The 18,820-nt window shown below is 38.6% G+C and overlaps 3 protein-coding genes across 4 annotated transcripts; all 3 read left to right on the top strand.

The window, feature by feature from the left end:
• The first annotated feature begins 1,394 nt into the window (after window positions 1–1,394).
• Window positions 1,395–15,738, top strand: LOC116165711. Of its 2 annotated transcripts, XM_031480373.1 has the most exons (7): window positions 1,395–1,488; window positions 1,652–1,920; window positions 13,454–13,751; window positions 13,798–14,064; window positions 14,109–14,273; window positions 14,318–14,450; window positions 14,496–15,738. In XM_031480373.1, exons 1-7 carry the CDS (start codon window positions 1,423–1,425, stop codon window positions 15,533–15,535), a joined length of 2,238 nt encoding a protein of 745 aa, XP_031336233.1. In that variant the 5' UTR covers window positions 1,395–1,422; the 3' UTR covers window positions 15,536–15,738. The 2 variants fall into 2 exon arrangements, with proteins under 2 accessions (XP_031336233.1, XP_031336232.1); XM_031480372.1 differs by having other exon boundaries at window positions 14,318–15,738.
• LOC116165713 (stabilizer of axonemal microtubules 1-like) lies at window positions 1,932–3,126 on the top strand. Its single transcript, XM_031480375.1, has one exon. It carries the CDS (start codon window positions 2,027–2,029, stop codon window positions 2,963–2,965), a length of 939 nt encoding a protein of 312 aa, XP_031336235.1. The 5' UTR covers window positions 1,932–2,026; the 3' UTR covers window positions 2,966–3,126.
• Window positions 10,270–13,443, top strand: LOC116165712 (stabilizer of axonemal microtubules 2-like). The gene has a single exon (XM_031480374.1). It carries the CDS (start codon window positions 11,838–11,840, stop codon window positions 13,350–13,352), a length of 1,515 nt encoding a protein of 504 aa, XP_031336234.1. The 5' UTR covers window positions 10,270–11,837; the 3' UTR covers window positions 13,353–13,443.
• Window positions 15,739–18,820: the final 3,082 nt, after the last annotated feature.

Consider the following 18,820-nt stretch of genomic DNA (forward strand, 5'->3'; position numbering starts at 1 on the left):
TAATTTATATTAAAAACGGTCTAAATTAGCATGGGATGTTTTATTTAATTTAATATTGATTTTCAATTATACAATTTTGCATTCACATTTTTGTTTTTTGTGTTATTAAATCTAATTCTTAGATTTGGGCAAGTCCTATATTTCGATACAAAGGGAAGTTACAACCAGATAAATTGACAGATTGATTCTTTGTTTTTTATGAAACTTTCTCATTGGCTGGCTGCGGTGAGTTTTTTTAAAGCCATGCCCAGTGATTAATTATTACTCACTGCTGTTATCCAATAATGTGAGGAATTTATACTCTTACTTCATAAAATTGGAACGTTTAATGTATTCATTAACCCATATGAGTAGAAAAAAATCTATTTTTAAACCACGAGAGTGTAAAGTAGGCACATTCCCGTACGTTTGGTGACATCATTTGGAAGAAGTTGTACTATATACCAAACTCGGCTGTAATTGAACAAATAAAAACGATCAAATCTCAAAAATTAAACTGTATCACCCCAAAAGCGATCCAGTTTTCAACTTTTCTTGGAGGGAGCATTTTCAAGAGAGGCCCGAACAATTTGTAACCTAAAGATAAATACCGGCTCCAGCAATATCTGTAAATTACTTTAATTTTTTTTTATTGTTGATCAAGATTTATAGCCACTATGAAACTGTTGTCCCAGTCCCGATAGATGAAATGGGATTTTTAGGCTGCGTCTTTGCTTGTAATTCTTTGTGGCTGAAAATGTGACGTTGGTATCGAACGAATAAGCTTTTCTGTCAGTAGGACTGCTAATATAAGTTTCCTCTTCTCATTGTAAAAAATTTGTATCTCATATTTCCCCACTGTGTTTCAATCTCAAGTCTGATTGGAACCCAGACCAATATGTATTATTGCACGTCTAAATGTGTAGTTTAGTAAAAGGGGTTCGAGTTATTCCAAAGCAATTTTTAACATATTTACATTTTACCAATGACACGAAAATGCAGATAATCCTGATTATGGTCCTTCTGGAATGAATTGCCATTAATCTGTACAGAACATTCCCTCAAGAATTCGTCTTTTCAATGTCCCAACGTGCTTGCCTTCTATTGCGAATTCGAGACTTTAATTTAGTTGTGGCAAATTCTTTCGGTACATGTGCTAAAGATTCGAATTTCCATTTTATACCGTTCCGTGAGTTTAGTTTATTGCACATACTTTATGTGTAATGTAAGTGTAATGCTTTCAGAAACAGTTATACTAAACAACATGAATAATGAAAAGGTAGTCGGCTGTAAACATATAGCAAAGATACGCATCTTGTGTTGTTAATTCGCTCTACTGTAACCTACCTTAACTTGGGTGTTGGTGCCTATTCGATTGCAAAAATTTGAAGACTAAAATTAGTTTTTTTTTGTTATAGCTGCTCTTCATATCCAGAGTTTAGTATGGCGCCAAATTCAGAAGACAACGTGCCTCCGCCATTTCGATGGGACGATGACATTTACACAAAGGTAATCTTCAAGTTCAGGTTAACGGCTACTTTAAAGATCAATATTTAATATGTTAAAGGCAAATTTGCATTCTCAAGTATTTACTTATTTCATATTCGATTGGCAATTCAAAATTATGTGTAAGGGTCGATGACTTCTCCATGACTGGCATTAAATGTTGCAGGAGAAGCAGCGTCCGCCGATATATAATCCAGAAGACTACGCTTCTGGGGTGAGAAAGTGGGCCAGAAAAAATATAAACAGCGCAACGAATTTGTACGTGACCCCAAGCGTGCCCGAGCTGGACTGCGGAAATTTGCAAACCGTCGCGTCCAGGGACTATCGCAACCCGATGCTCACGTCTGCGGCCAGCGAGATGAGCTTACGCCAGTTCGGAACCGTTTCCGAGCTCCTTTCCAAATTGAAAGCGGACCTACGCCTCGCATATCCTAGGTAACCTTTGACAATCAACTCGCCTTGTTTCTATTATTTACAAAATAGTTGACATTTGTGTTAGTGTTTGTTAGTGCTTAACTAAAAACCAATTTTACTACCATTAATGGCATGCCTACCACCTTGCGTCACTTTTGAAACGCCAACGGTAACGCCGTGCCCAGGTGCAGCTCGTGCCGTGCCAATTATACCACCAGGTGTACCACCGTGTCAGGTCTGCCCGTACAATGTTTCGGTACCTCTCGTTCAGCCCGGGCAACCATCACTACCAAGCCCCCAAAAAAAGAAAAAATGCAAGTACATACAGCCATCAAGGCCGAAATCCTTCGCACCCATTCGAAAGTTTAATCCTCCCGATTTGTCAATGGAAGATGGAACCGTTTACCGTAAATCCTACGTTCCCTTTGAAAATGGCAGGGTAGAGCCTATAAGACCAACGAATAATTTGTGCGTAGGCGAAGGCGAGTTTACAAAAAATACGGTACACAACATGTCCTTCCAACCGCACAAGACGCTACCACCCTGTCCCATTCTTCCTTGCAACCACAAATTGTTGGGAGACGGGCCTATGCAGGACGTAACGACTAACAAGCACGATTACGTTCCAAAGTGCCAAAAACCCGTAGGAAAATTCTCCCCAAAGCCGAACCTGTTTTCGAGCGATTGTCCCCTAAGCGACAAGACCACAAATCGCCTCTCCTACATGCCCGTTGAAACGTCCAAGGCGCGTGTCTCCGCCATCCGTCCGATTCCGGCCTTGACAAAGGCGACGGGCGCGTTTGAAAAGAACACGGTACAGAAGATGTCGTACATGCCCTGGGAGTTACCGGAGAGGTTGGATATGCCCTGGGCTCAGAAAACCAAGTTCAGTCCTCCCACGTTGAGAATGTCGGGTGATACTGTGAATAAGCTCAGTTACGCTCCGCCCGGCAGTTACGTCGAGTGCGACGATAACGATCCTTCTTGTGTTGATTGCCCGGAAGATCCGTGTGATTTAGGACAGACGGCAATGGAGACGTGCTATTGTCCAAAAGCGTCTTGCTAATTGTCTAATTTGCTGTGGAAATTTTCGGTGACTTGTATACTACCGCTTTTGTCATATACTTAACATATACAAAATATTATAAAATTAGAACCAAATATACTATACAGCTCTACTGGTAGGTTCTCATATTCAAGCACCTTACTTACTTTCATCTACTCTAAAGAAAAGAAGTTCGCCTCCGAAAATTCGCCCCGGCAAATTCGCCCCTGAAAATTCGCCCCCAAGAAAACTCGCCCCAAGTAAATTCGCCCCCTGACTATTCGCCTCCGAAAGATTCGCCCCGGAAAATCCTCCCACAAGAAAACTCGCCCCCAAGTAAATTCGCCCCCGGACTATTCGCTTCCGTAAGATTCGCCCCAGAAAGATTAGCCCTGGAAAATTCGCCCCAGGCAAGTTCGCCCCCGACAAATTCGCTCCTGGAAGATTCGCCCCCGGCCATTCTGCTCCCGGGGGATTTGCCCCATAAGATTTATTAATCATCGGAAGTAACAGGGCCAGCAGTTCATAAAATGAATTTTGTTTCATTTTCATTTTTTTTGTAATAACTGTGTATACCTACATAAAAGGGGTAGCACTCAAATACCGGTTAACTAAAATATGAATAGGTAATTAAGATAAGGTTGAATAAATTAAGGGTGATTTGCAAAGGATTTGACATCCAAAGGATATTCACAATGACTTTGCAAAGGATTTGACATCCAAAGGAAATAAAATTCACAATGACTTAATGACTTCTATTATTTCAGACATGATATTGGAAAATCCCACGCATAAGCCGCAAGTGAAATTGTCACTTTGACAGCGGCAAAAGTTACCTGCAACCTTTTTTCCAGCGGACAAAATGCACTAAGTGGTTTTTTCAACTTATGTCATTTTCCGAACCAATTAATCGCATTAATCCTTTCCCCATATGACTTAGTTTGACGTCTGTCCAATAATTGATTAATATGGTGAAATTTCTTGTTCGTTATTGTCCTGCGAATTACACCTCGAGTTTGTATTTAAAAACCGAATAATTTGGGTTGTGGCAATTCAAATCTGTTTGCCTTTTAGCAATTGGACTCGAAACTGTCAACCTAGAAAATGCTCCACCTGCGGTTGTCGCATTTTTATTAGTTGACAGTTTTTCTCGTCTAATTGGCTAAGGCAACAGATTTTCATTACCCATAAACAACCCAAATTTAAACTCCGGTAAATACAAACCTCATTTGTGCAATTATAAGTGAAAAAGTGGAATTTGTTTCCAACAATAACTTTCTTTTCTGTGTATAAAATTTTTTGGGTTGAAATAACATTCCTTTAGATTACTTCTTGTTATGATATTTAAAGAATAAAAGTTTATGCTGCTCCACCCGAACATTACAAGGGTTGCGAGCACGTTATAACCATTAGTGGAGAATAGATTACAATATGGTATACAAAGAGTACCCATAATAAGAGATACAGCGCAATGGTATAAACGCGTGTTGGCTATAAGAACTCGCCCGCTAGGATTCCAAAAGCGGGCCCTCGCGTAGAGGTGGCCAGAACTAACCGCCTCTTTAAATATTGGCGCGTATTGAAAATTTACAGAATTCTTTATAGAATTTCGGTTTAAAATATTTGCGCGGTTGTCACATTTAATTTTCTTTCTTATTGGCTGTATAAAATGTGGACATGATATAATTAGAAAACATTACTTAAGTATAAAAGAAATCAGCAACGATTCAGTACCTATTGTTAATTACATTGGTATTTTCCTGTTTAGTTGGCGTCTATTGAATAGACAGTAATTACTATTTAATTTAATAACCAATAACAGGTACAATTGTAAAAATGTAAATTAAATTTGTTATTATCCATCCTTTTTAGATCGTCTACTACAGTCAAATTAAAGTAGACAACATATTTCATAAAATTGGATTTTATGATGAGCATAGCGATTATTTTACAGGAAATTTTGTTTGCTTTAATTTTGTATAGATGCCTACATACGCTGAGTTGTTTAATCATTAACAATCAATCATTACAATGCAATAATCCTTATGTCCTCAGAAAAAAAACATCAGTCTAATCCAATAATCAGTCAAAATATATAGTGCAGTTAAATAATAAATTAATAAATCTGCACCCGTCGAATAAATTTAATTAAATATTTACACGTTATTCTCATTTAAACAATTCAATTAAAAAAATACTCTCGACCCGCATTTTAAGCTGCAGCACTAGCGCGCATCGGTCTCCTAGCAACTAAGCGGCGTACACATGTTTTTCAATCACCATTGGCTAGTAGCGGAAAAAACACATCATAAGTATTTAAATTTGCCGCTCAACTTGAGCCACCGCGCACTCTGCTAGTGATTCATCCATCTAAACGATTGATAATGCAGTGTATGTTCTCATTTTTGAAAACAACATTGGCTTCCACTCCAAATATAGGGTTTCTGGAGCGTTTAAATATCTCCGGAATGCGTGGGTCGATCGGACTGAAATGTAATGAGATTAAAGGGGACATTAGTCACATCGACTGGTAAAAAATATGGTCCAAATCGGTCAAGTAGTTTTTCAGTTATCGCAAAGAAACCATTTTTAAAGAGGTGGGGTTGCGTCAGGGGTTGCGTTGGTCCACAGTTCACATTTTTAACTGATTTGAACCATTCGATCACAACTATAATCCAATTGAGGCAGTTTATTTTGGATTTATTATATTGTTTATAGTTTGGGCGGCAAAAATTAAAAAGTGATTGCAACATTTTTTCCGGGAATCTTTCATTATCTTATTATTTGTACAATAAATGCTATAAAACGTCTATTGGCCTTTTTTTTTTAAAAAAATGTTCGTTTATTTCCGCGCAAGTCGGAAGTAAATATCGTTCGAATCGTTACACTACTTCCTCTAACTAAACGATCTAGTTCGGTCGACTTTTCCATACGTCCGTCGACGGTAGGGCGACGAACAGTGTGTACAAAGGGCAGAGACGTAATCAAAGCGAGCTTATTACTCGCGCTTACTGGGAATACACAATACACACTAAAAAATCTATTATTTACCGCTCAAAAAACGGCTTATTGTTACACGAAGAACATATCTTCGCACCTATGAATCAAACCAACAAGCGTTCGGACCTTAATAAATTGTGCCATAAGCGTAGAATGGAATAACATATCTCTAAACATCATACATTTCAAGGAATAATAGATACCTAAATAAGTACAAGCAAACACTAAACATTTGGCAACGCTGGGATTTCTGCAATGATATTTATAAACTTCTAAACAAGTAGTTGCCTTGAAATAGCCCCTTAGGCGTAGCGTACGCCAATAAAATTGAGAAAAAGCAGTAAAATTTGTTAGGCAACACACAATACATATGCAACACTATTCTCTATGCCGTTGAATCTCTTATTATGGTTAACACTATTCTCTATGCCGTTGAATCTCTTATTATGGTTACTCTTTGGTATAACTCAACAATTTCGAGCGATTACCCCTGAAATCTTGCAACATGTACGGCAGCGTTTTGAAGCAAATCTTTATTATTGCATGGAAGCAGGCGGGAGGCAATTCGAGCATTTATTGAAATAAATGTTGTGTGTTTAAAGTTATTTGTTATTTTTTGCACAATTTAAACCTTGTATTAAAATTTAAAAACTTTAATACAAGGTGACTTAGATCGCATTTGTTTTAGTTTTTTTAGAAAAAACCATTTCAAATGCAAATATCTCCGAAACGAATCAATAGAATTTAAAAAGCAAAGCAGATTAGTAATCACGATTAAATTGGCTTTCAAATAATGTGCCATTTGCCATAGGATTCCATTTAAAATTTTAGGGGTTAAGCTCCCTACGTAGACGGGTGAAGACTTGGGTTCGTGATTTGTATTCCAAAAGTTGTCCCCCTCGAATACAAAATTGACGTGTTCAAGGATTTTTCGAAATTTCTAAATTTAATACCCTAAAAGCCCTCTGTATACTTCTTGTTGGGCCACTCTGTATAATGTTCCGACATTTGCATGAAACAAAAATTATTTACCTAATTCCTCTACTTTCGCCGTTATTTATTAAGAAAGAAGTTCTTTAAAAACTCCCATATAAAATATATGTCTTTCATTTTTATCGCACACTGATAAAAATTTGTTATCAAATTTAACTTCATTCACACGCTTAAACCTTTAGCAACCATCGGTCGTACAGAAGTAAATTTTTTTACCTCGAAACAAAGCTATTGAGGAAATCGCAAGGCAACTTTTGCACTTTTTTGTAAACTCCACCTTAACTCTTGTATTACAAAAGAAGGTAATATACTAATATATAATCTAATTTAAATGACATTTTTGATTGACTGAGTTGTTAGCTTCTTATTTCTTCCTAACAGAACGTTTGATGGCTCGTTTGGTCATTGGTGGTATATTTGTTTTGAAACTTTTTGTTTCTACTTGTTATATTTTGGCGCGAATACGAACTTTGATTTTTGGTTAACGATTTTATTCTACGATGTTTTTTTAACTTTCGGAACAATACTTGCCTTGAACACGGATTTTGTAACTTTGTTGATAAAGGACTCCATTTTTTGTTTGAGTGATTATTAATATATGATGAAAATTAATTGAGACTCAAAAATTGTTTATTTTCTAACGGCTATCGATTATGGATTTTGTGTTTGGTATAAACCTGTGTGGAAAAATAGTTTTGATAGTATTGAAGAAGATCGGTTTCACGTGGTGCTGGTACGTTTTAGTTAGATTTACTTAAAAAAACAAATTTTGTGCACGATTTTCTATGATTTTAAATATTACAATCCTAATAGACGAAGCGTTTATTTTATTGTAAATCAAACACCATATTTCACCTTTCGTAAATACAAAAATCTGAAAATCAAACTGACAACAGCAAAAAAGGAGCTCTTATGTCATTAGTAATAAAAACGTGTCTGTATTGTCATTTTTATACATGATAGTAGTACACAAAGTAGGTATATACTAAATTCATTGTCTTTTAAGGTCTAAATTTTTGGTAAATGGTCAACGTTCAACAATTTTTTGATCTCAAGTGGATACTTTGGAAATTTTAAAACTTTTATGGCATTTGCACATTTTTTACCAAAATTCTCAAATTTAAGGCTGATCCGACGGGCTGAATTTGGAACGAGTACCGTAGCAGACTAATTGCTACTTAACTAATAAATATATAAGCAAACTTTTTTTTATATTTTAAAGAAATGGGATGTTTCGAGTTAGATTTTTTTAAATTATTTTAATTATGATTTGATACTTCAGCAAACTTCATCAATGTTGGTGTTTTTCAACACAAATTTACATCAAATCTGGACCAATTTTCAATAAGTCTAAAGAAAGAATCATCCTTTGTTTATACATTGATGGCAAAAACATTTCAATACATCCATAAATGACTGAGTAATTAGACTTCTTTGTAAAAGCAATTTGTTGTAAAATACGTAACATACGGTTGACGTTGAACCGTTGAATCAGCCTTTTACAGGTGAAAGACGGTTGAATATGAACAATTTCGAGTTGTCAGTCTCGCCATATTGAGTTCCAAATATCGTCATTTTTGCAAATATTTATTTAATTAATTTAAACGAACCTATTACTTCCGAGGTTAATAAATGTTAATGTTAATATTCCGGGGGCGAATTTGTTGGGGGTGAATACTCCGGGGGCGAATTTACTTGGGGGCGAATATTCTGGGGGCGAATTTCCTTGGGGGCGAATATTCCGGGGGCGAATTTACTTGGGGACGAATATTCCGGGGCGAATTTTCGGGGGCGAATTTACCGCACACTAATGGGATGATAATAAATTTGTCTTTTAAATAATAAAGTTGTCTTTTCGTGAGCAACAATTTATCGAATTCGTTATTCAGAGGGCACCACAAGGTTAAATTTGAATACTTATTTACAACATTTTGAGAGGCCGTGACTGATAACGCGTGTGGGAGAGAGGAATGGGAAAAATAGTGGATTGATGGAGAGACTCTCATTTTCGAAAGTAATTTTTATATTAATTATTGTGTAATTGGCTCGTTTAAAACGGCCATTAAGTTTAAACCCTTATTTGATAAGGTAAGATTAATTGTTTGATTCCATTCTCTCACACGTCCATTTCAGGGTTTTCAATGTAAGGCGTTATTTTGAAATAAATAGTTGTTTATGCATCAAGGGCATTAAGGCGATATTTATGTCGAGAGCGACAGAGCCCGAGGGTCTCCGGCCCGAGGGATTGTAAGTCGCCCGAGGGTTAAATATTGAGTAATGCCTGAGGTGCATACAACATTTTATTTTTCATCGTTCCAAAGAATGCATTTCCAATATACAAATGTCATGAGTATTGTTTGCCTAACATTAAAGTGCTTCATACGAATCAAGTTGCATCTTTTTTATTACATAATATAACTCCGTCAATCAATTTGACAGGCCGTTTGAGGGCATAATGAGATGACAATCCATTATGCCCTCTCATTATGCCCTTGGGCGTAATAGACTGCTTTATATATCACATATGACAGATATAATTGGCAAATAATAAGCAAATAAAAAATGTCTATTAAGTAGACGTTGAAGTTAAAATAATTGAGAGCTTGTGTCAGAAAAGAACATCTGACATAAGTGCAATAAGTGCACCTGTGCACAAGCAAGGAAGCGAATTTGTGAAGGCAGAATCGCCATTTAAAAAAAATCGAAACAGTTTCCACCCTTTGTGCTATAGTGTAAATCGTCATTGTTTTTGAATTAACCACAAAATTAAACAAGTTAATCACAAATTCGCTTAACTGCTTCATGCTTGTGCACTTATGTCAGATGTTATTTCTGACACAAGCTCCCAATTATTTCAACTTCAACGCCTACTTAATAAACCTTTAAACCGGCTCTGCAAATCCATTTAAATCGAGTTTTCTCTGGAACTACTGGTCGGATTTGAAAAATAAAAACAGTTCTGAAAACATAATGAACATTCCTTTCGACCTATCGACAATTTACTACCCTTTCCCATTTAAAATTTTTGGGGTGCAATTCACCCCCTTCCCATGGTTAATGTTATGTAAGTAGTATTACTTAATTTAGGTGTCCCCCTCAAAACTAAAATTGACGTGTTCCGGCGTTTCTGGAAAAACTGTCGTTAAGTGGGCAAAATTGCCATTGACTGTTTTCAGTGAGCCACCCTGTATAATTATATACTATTAGGAAACTCATATTTTGAAGCAGTGACAATAAATTGTATATGGAAAAACCGTCGGTAAGTGGGCAAAATTGCCATTGAATGTTTTCAGCGGGCCACCCTGTATAACTCAAAACCACCAATCAAAACTCCCACCACAACTAACTGAAACCCATGGCACACGATCATCTAGTAAACAAACATGTCTAATGATAGCACCTATCTTGTGTTGTGAAACGAGTTGCTCAAGAATGGGAGGGTGAGGGTGTGTGTGTGTCGCTCTAAAGATCGCTCAGCATAAATAAAACACAAGAAATTGAGAGAGTGAAAATTAATTAAAACGTTAATTACAAAAACGATCAAATCGAAATTCAAATCAGAGTTGCCCCCTCTTAATTACACGAGAATAGCTCTAGGGACTTCATTGATAACAAGGAAGGAAAACTATTAAAAAGCTTCCAAGATATGTACTCACTTTCTTACTTCTTTTCCAATTCCAATTTTCAGTTCGTATGACAATTTAGGGGAATTTTATCTCCTTCATAATCGTGACTTTACACCGATATTTAAAGTATTGTGCCAATATCTATCACGGAAAAGAATATGTTTACTAAGACTGTTATGTAACGGAATCCGACATTTACACAAAGGGCTCATGGTACGAAGAATACACATAATATATCATTTTTGTTTGTTTCTGGTTAAGAGCTCAGGCGCCTGCATTATGACATAACCGTACAAAATATAGGGATATGTTCAAGGTGTGTGTTCGTGGTTTGAATTCAGGCACCCACCTTTGGCTAGGGCATAACCTGTCTCATTTGATATTAAGGGCGAAGATAATATTTGCATACAAAGTAGGGTTTCGAGACTCATCACATAACAGTATTCAAAGAACATAGACATTCAAAAGTCATGAAAAATAATCACATTTGGTACTTATGTGAAATAAGATGGTGGAAATTCAATAAGTGTATTACGCCCTTACATAAAACAAACAAAGCCCCCAGGCCCATCATACAAGCCGACAATAAACAAAAATCAACTTACTATAGCAAATAAAAAACTACCCCTAAGTGCGGCTATTTTCTCGACTGTTAACTTATTTTACGAACATTGCGCAATATTTTATAGGGTTTTCAAATTCAAATTTATGAAAGCAAACCCCCTAACAAATCGATAAGCTAATAATACAAAACAATTACCCTACGCTAATTACAGTAATTACAAAAGAAAAAGACTGCCATCGAAAGCTATCTACGTTCTGCCGCCGCAGCTCAAACTTCGCCACCTTCTTTTTCGCGCTTGGGGAACGCAAAACCATACTCTCTTTTACGCGCCACCAATAGCGAGGCTTTTAATTTGTGCAATTTGAATTATGCGCTTCCCGGTAAAACATCTCCAGTGGCGTAGCATGCGTTTTTCTTCCTTAATAAAATACATAAAAGCGGGAACGATATAATCTAAAAACTGTCAGATATGTTACACCGCACTCTCTATTGCTAAATCTCAGGTCCCATACATAATTTCAACAGCTGATTCTTGTAATATTGTTTAACAAGTTGTTGTTATAAAATTAACAATGCGATTAAATTATATAAATATGCGACACAAAGAGCTTATAAAAATCAAGTTTGTACATACATAGTTGACATTTGTGACAATTTTACCTTTTTGTCAGTTTTGGTATATCCACCTTTTTAATTGGATTCTTAAGACATGCCTCCTCAAAATGGATTAGACGGGTGTGGTGTCAAAACCTTAATCCGGAATCGATTAAATGGCACGAATACTAAACAAACTAAGCTATGCAATTGCCTTCCAAATTGCGCTAGATGCAAGTTGAAAAAAGACATCTCATCTACTTCGCCGCCAAAACTGGAATGTAAATATGTTCAACCGGAACGGCCCTTGTCGTTTAAACCAATTGGAACTTATTTGATACCAACAACGAAAATGTCGGACAAGTCTGTGTATCGTGACACGTTTCTTCCCGGGGAGCTGATAAAGTTAGAGCAAATTCGCCCGAAGACTAATCTGAATGTCGGGGAGGGGAAGATGTCAAACAACACCGTGCACAAATTGACTTACCAACAAGTAAGTGCGGAACCTTCAACGCCATTTTACCCGTGTAGACACAACTTACTGGGCTCAGGCCCTATGCAAACGGTTACAACACACATGCACGATTTCGTGCCAAAATCAACCGATAAAACTAAGTCTTGTACGCCAATACCCAAGCCCATATCCCAGACCGTACCGATAAGTGACAAAACCACTAATCGCCTGTCATACGTTCCGATGAATATTAAGGAGGCCAAAGCGGAAACTTGTCGACCGCCACACCCTCAAATTGCTTTTAAAGGGAAGGTGGATTGTAATACTGTCAACCGTCTCTCGTTTCTACCGTGGGAACTACCCGAACCTGATCCCAAACCGTGGGCGCAAAAAAAGTCGTTCGTGGCACCCGAGACCCGCATGTCGGACGACACGATATACCGAAAAAGCTTTCCGATTCCCCAACGCGAACCGCCTCCCCAGTCGTGCAAACCGATTAGCACATACACACCAGCACATACGAAAATGGAAGACTCGTCGGTGTACAGAAAATCTTTCACCGCGTGCGAAATGCAGAAAACCACCGGTTTTCGTCCCCAGCACAACATGAGCGTAGGCGAGGGGAAAATGTCCGGAGACACCATGAACAACCTCAGCTACGTAAAATACGACAAAGCGGCGCCGGCCCGCCCCTTCCTCCCTTGCCGAAAAAAGTACACCAGCGACGATCCCATGCAAGATTTTACCACCAGCAAAATCGACTACGTGGAAAAACCGATCGTTAGGGTGGAATCGTGTAAGCCTAAACCGATTGTGGTCGAATCCGACGTGCCCATCAGTGATATGACCACTAACAAGCTCTCCTTTGTACCTCACGATTTGAATCAAGTAAAAGTCAAACAAGTTCGGGTGGCTAACTCTATCGAAAAACCAACCGGTCCCTTTGCGCAGTACACCGTACAGAAATTGTCTTACGTTCCCACAGAACTGCCACCGCCCCCCGAAAAACCTTGGGCTGCCAAACCCATATATTCTAAGCCGGAGAAGAAGATGGAAGGAGACACTGTTAAATCGCTAAGTTATCAAATGCCAGGAAAGTACACGGAATGCGTTGTAGTGTCTCCTCTTTCTGCGGAACCGGAACCATGTTGCGACTGCTGCTGTACAAGGGATTAATCCTAAGTGTAATGTCTATTTATATGCTATTATCTGTAGGAACATTATATTTATTATTATACATACAGTGAACGTTTGCCTTCATTTGCGATTTTTTTTAGTTTCATACAAGAGTTTGTGTCTGATCCACACGATGGGGTAACCCTTCTTCTGGAACTGTTGCGAACAATACAGTTGAGCCAAGGGAATAACAACGGCAACAATACAACTGGGCGAATACCACCTTCCATACAAAGACGCGCCCTTCTAGACGAGTTAACCTGTCTGCAGTGCCTACTTTGTTGCTGCATTAGATACTCAGAGTCCATCCGTCGACTGACGGCTTCGTCAGCTGGACTCTTCACTTTAGCAGTTTGCATAATGACCAACGTCAATAAATCGAGAATTATTGCCTTACAGGTACGTGCATCTCGAACTCGACGTTTCGTTATCATGCTTTTTCCAGTTGCTCACCAAAGCGTGTGAACCGGCTGGTAATGGTCACGCAATTGTCTCGGAAGCAATGTCAACGCTTCGATTACGATTTGGCGAACCCGTCCGTTTTCGATTTTTAATCGGCATGTTAACATCGGCCGGAGGACAAGAGGAGCTTTTGGCTAACGGTTTCAAGTTCATAAACACATTTCTCGATACGGCCGGAAGTCCGCAAAAGCGCCTATACATTCAGGCGGAACTCGAACAGGCGGGGCTCGATATTGAAAATATAAGAAAGGTAATCTTAGGATGGTGAATGTTTCATTCTCATTTTAATTATAGATTACCTCCGTAAAATCTCCGTCGGCAGCGGCGGTGTATGAACAGCTCGATTATTGGTCCAAAAATCACATTGACATCGAAAGCTTATCTTCAAGGCTGAATCACATCGAGAAGCAAAACGACTTTTTAAAGGACAAAGTGCTACTTTTGGAAAGGCGAATTCAGGTTAGTATTGTTCATTTTCATCACCCACTAATATCCGCGTGCAGATCTTACAAGAAGAAAAAGGAGTACTGGTATCTCTAGAACAGTGCCTTAAGGAGCGATGCAGCGAACTTCAAACCGAGGTTCTCTCACTTAAGTCCGGAAAATCGCGGAGTTCCAAACTTTACGTAAAGAAAGGTGGACGCTCTTCCACCTCGCGGATTTCTGATCAAGTCTTTACAGATAATTCGACTCCTGCTGAAGATGAGGGTATTTCTTCTTCGGAGCGAAGTTTAAGTCCCGAAGATGTACAGTGCGAGAAATCAAGCTACGAAATATACGATAACAAGACTGAATTTGATCTTAAATTATTAGCCGACGAAGAGGAAACGACGATCGATGACGTGATCCAAGAACTGAAAAACATCGTGAACGACGCCGAAACTGAGGCGTATTCCCAAACAAGCAAGATACAGATGGATGTGCTGATGAACGATCCCATCTTCGATAGCGAATCTGAAATTGTTCCCGCAAATCTACAACCACAACCACCCAGGCGTACCAGAAGCTTAATTCACCTCTACATACCGACGGAAGACTACGATTACAACAGGGAGGTCTTTTTTGAGAATGAAACTCCGTACACCAGCGACGAAGGGTCCGATTCTCTACTAAGCGCGTCCAAATATCGCCTGCCGAGGATAGAAAAGGATCTCGCGCTTTATTACAGCAACGTGACGTCCACCAGGCAGCTCAAGAAAAGCGAATCCTTCCATCACAGAGTTAAAGAGGTGCGGACCTGTCGGCACAACAGCACCAGAATCACGAGGCAAGACTCGCAACAAAAGACAGTTCAGAAGAAATCGAAAAGCTTAGATCGTATAGACGACGGCCTCGACTCCATGGTGGACATCATCATGACCAATCAAAGCAAACTGGCTACAGACTTACGACCGCAAAGCGACTCGGGCAACTTAACCTCGAACTTATTCCTCAGCACAAGAAAAGACTTCAAAATCTCCAAACTACCCACGTACGCCGGAATGGAGAAGCAAAAAATGTTTCTACCGCCGGTCACCTACGAACACCTCGGCTATTTCCCGAGGCTACAAGACCGTAACTTTCACATTAAGAAGGGCCCCAGCAACGCCGGCTTGTATTCCGACTTCCACGTGCACTGCACGAGTTCCAATAATTCGAAAAAAAGTGATCTGTCCAATACGAAAGAGAGAACTCGGAGCATCCTCGGGAAACTTACCGACTTGCCGTCGGGGTTATATTGACTTTTCGCGTAATTAGAAATTCGTTTTAGGTTTATCAGTGCAATATGGCGACATTTTTTTTTTGTAAATAAAGTACAAAGTAGATTAATTTGAAGGATAAGTGTACAATTTATTTATTGGTTCTTTTATTTTAGTTCGTTTTATTTGAGATTATGTACTGATATAATATGTAGGTATTCAGTTTATTAAATATGTCTAACTTCTGTTCAGGGTTTACATTCAGTGGCGTAGCAAGGTTTGCCCCTCTATATTTTAAAAGCTGGTGAACATTTTGAGTTTCCTATCATTTATTTAAAAAAAAGAGATCAAATGTCTTAATTGGTTATGGATTTAAGTACTATATCAAAAAGCTTTCGTTTCATACCTATATGATCCATGTAGCAAATGAACAACAGACAAACAGACAGAAAACAGCGAATTTTTTCAATGTTTTTTGTAATACCCAACACTGTTTCTGAAGTGAACCTAGAAACGCAAGAATTTCAAAGACGATAATGATATTTTGATGCTTGAGAAACATTTCTTAAAAGATTAGAATATTGAGAACTGAAGTTTAAACTTTTGTATGCAGGTATACCAGAAGTCTCTTTGTCATGAATTTTCGTCTCAGTTTTTTCAGATAAAACATCTTCAAGTCCGTCGATCGTCATTGCTTACAAAAACAAAATTTAAATGTATTTTCACAAGATTTTTACCGTTTCCTACTGTCAGCTATTTTCAAAAGCGTCCAGGGGTATTATTGGCAGGTATGACGCTACCGCCCTTACTAAAGTTGCGCCCGGGGCGGACCGCCCCCTCTGCGCTACGACACTGTTTACATTATCCATTAAAGACTAATGTGGAAAAGTAAGTTTTCTACAATATTTTTGTAAGGATCTATGGTGAAAATTTTCTGATTTTTGAGTTCCCAAGCGCTCTACACAAGTGACACTGTTACAAAATAAATTATTATCAATGTGGGACTATAGAACATTTAGGTGATTGGGTTAATTTCATTAAAACTATTGACTCCGGTTAGTCATATTTTTAAAATAAATGACGCACCTAATTGTCGGACCTATTTCTAAAGATTAATTGCTCTAGAACTTTATGGCAAGCATCTAGAACCCATCAAAATTGAAACGTTTTGCGAGCAAGGGGCTAAGTTCACATTATTGGCAGTTGAATTTAAAAAAATGATCAAAGTCCTCGTGTGAGATCGAAGGGACTTCAGCGCATTTTTGTGTGGCAGATCAGTGTTTTATTAGCCAATATTGACTCCACCATCAATAAGATCTTGCCGAAAGCTACCACGTTCACTTTGTCGGTACCATTTTCTCACTTACCGTGCACTCGCAATTCGCGTTTGAAGTTTTGACTCCACCATCATTAAAATCCTTTGGGGGTTACCATATTCCCTTTGTCGACACCCACTTCTGATCACCCGCAACAATTCGGATTTGAAGTTTCGACTCCACCATCAGTAAGATCTCGTCGGGGGTTACCACATTCCCTTTGTCGATACACAGTTCCGACGTCCCGTTCATTCGTAATTCACATTTTGGTAGATTTCGCTAAAATCCCGGCATAAAATCGTATTCAACTTTTGGGTACTTCACATAGCTCGACCTTCTATTAGTGACACGAGAAAGAGAGACCGCGATTCGCGCTGTAAGAAACTTTTGGGCGCCCAAAGTCGACTACCCCTCGAAGCGCGCCGCGCAAAAGGTGGTTTATTTCGCCCCTAGGAAAAAAAAAACAAAATTCCGCCACGCAGGAGTTGTGCGCGTTGACAAGATCTTCCCGACGACACCAATTTGAAAACAATCGGAGAAAAACTGTAGAAGAAGATAGATAAAAACTGAAAAATCTCCAGGTTAGTATAATACGCTCGGGGATGGCGTCCAGATGTCGTCGACTCCAAATCTTGTAGCCCCATCCCTAACGTTCTTAATTACACGGCCCCGATAGTTACATGTACACTCTTTGTCTTTTTACAAGCGTTTTTCTACGGGCGCGCATTTACTGCCAGCCAGCCAGCCAAAGTGAGATTAAAAGCTACTTTTTACAAAAAAAATTTTTGCAAAAATGCGCTAAAGAAACTTAAGAGCATTAAGAGCGTGTTATTCTGCTTTCTTTTTAAAGTGCTCCTCGTATCATTTTATATGCCAGGTTTACATTATAAGATCTTTGATACTACTATTAAACAAGAAGAAGAATCGCATACGATTTTCAGTATGGGAATTTTTGACACTCAGCTCGTATTCGCAAACCAGACTTTTAATACGGCTCATATTCAATAGCACTGATCCTTGAACTCGTAGAAGTGGATTCAGGATTGGCGAAGGTTTGACATCGCTGTCTCTTTTCGTTCTCGAGTTAGACGAGGAATAGACGGACAAAACCATCACATAAGGGGAATTTTTAGTGCCCTTTCACTTTCAAAAAATAAAAAGTGCACTTTTGCGCTCTTGATGTCTGTCTGTCTGACTCACAAAGGATTCGGACATAAACCACCTACAGACTTGGTATTGGTGTCATTCGATCAGAAATTAAAAATTCTTTCATGTTTCTATGCCTAAAAGGGCTATTAAAATCGAAAAAATAAATTTGAAAGTATTCTCTGCGCCTCTTGCTCACAAGTGGCTTAACGAATTTTTTCAGGGCCGCCCAGAGGGAGGGGCAACTGGGGCGATTTGCCCCAGGCCCCAGATTTCAAAGGGTCCCCGTGTTGGCCGTGGATCTGTGAGGATGAATGAAACAGCAATAGAGTTGCCGTTGCCACATTTTCATTTGTACGGCCGATAATGCCAGTAAATTTCTAAAAGAACATTTTCTTTGACATTTTTTCTATTCCAAAACAGGGCCCCAAAATTTACTTTGTCCCAGGCCCCTGAAATTGTCTGGGCGGCTCTGAATTTTTTAAATGGTAGTTATTTGAAAATATCCCACCCGAAAACGAAAGCTTTTATACGCATTCATATACTATGCCAAAAAGAATTAGTTTATGATACGTTGCAAACTTGCATAAGGTCACTAGCACCCAAAGAATGACTAAATAATTCTTTGCTATCACAATCACACCATTTTAGAGGTAAGACAAGTTTCCGCACCTCACCTCTTGGCCTTAATGCACCCGCGATAAGTCATTTGTTGTTTTCGTGCCGAAGTGACCGCATCGTTTGTCTTTAGTTATCTTATCGGTGAGTTACAGGTACAAATATTAAAACCGCATTCCCTTTACAGATACTTTTTAATAATTTTAGGATGGGAAAAATGGAAGGATTAAAATGCGGAAGTGCCTCC

Source organism: Photinus pyralis, unplaced genomic scaffold, assembly GCF_008802855.1.
Source record: "Photinus pyralis isolate 1611_PpyrPB1 unplaced genomic scaffold, Ppyr1.3 Ppyr1.4_LG3a, whole genome shotgun sequence".
NCBI lineage: Eukaryota > Metazoa > Arthropoda > Insecta > Coleoptera > Lampyridae > Photinus > Photinus pyralis.

What these genes read in the sequence shown, in the direction of transcription:
- LOC116165711 (XM_031480372.1), top strand. Translation starts at nt 1,423, where the DNA reads ATGGCGCCAAATTCAGAAGACAACGTGCCTCCGCCATTTCGATGGGAC. An exon ending in CTACGCCTCGCATATCCTAG is followed by an intron (nt 1,921 to 13,453) that starts GTAACCTTTGAC and finishes GATTTTTTTTAG; the next exon opens with TTTCATACAAGAGTTTGTGT. An exon ending in CGAGAATTATTGCCTTACAG is followed by an intron (nt 13,752 to 13,797) that starts GTACGTGCATCT and finishes TGCTTTTTCCAG; the next exon opens with TTGCTCACCAAAGCGTGTGA.
- LOC116165713 (XM_031480375.1), top strand. Translation starts at nt 2,027, where the DNA reads ATGGCATGCCTACCACCTTGCGTCACTTTTGAAACGCCAACGGTAACG.
- LOC116165712 (XM_031480374.1), top strand. Translation starts at nt 11,838, where the DNA reads ATGCCTCCTCAAAATGGATTAGACGGGTGTGGTGTCAAAACCTTAATC.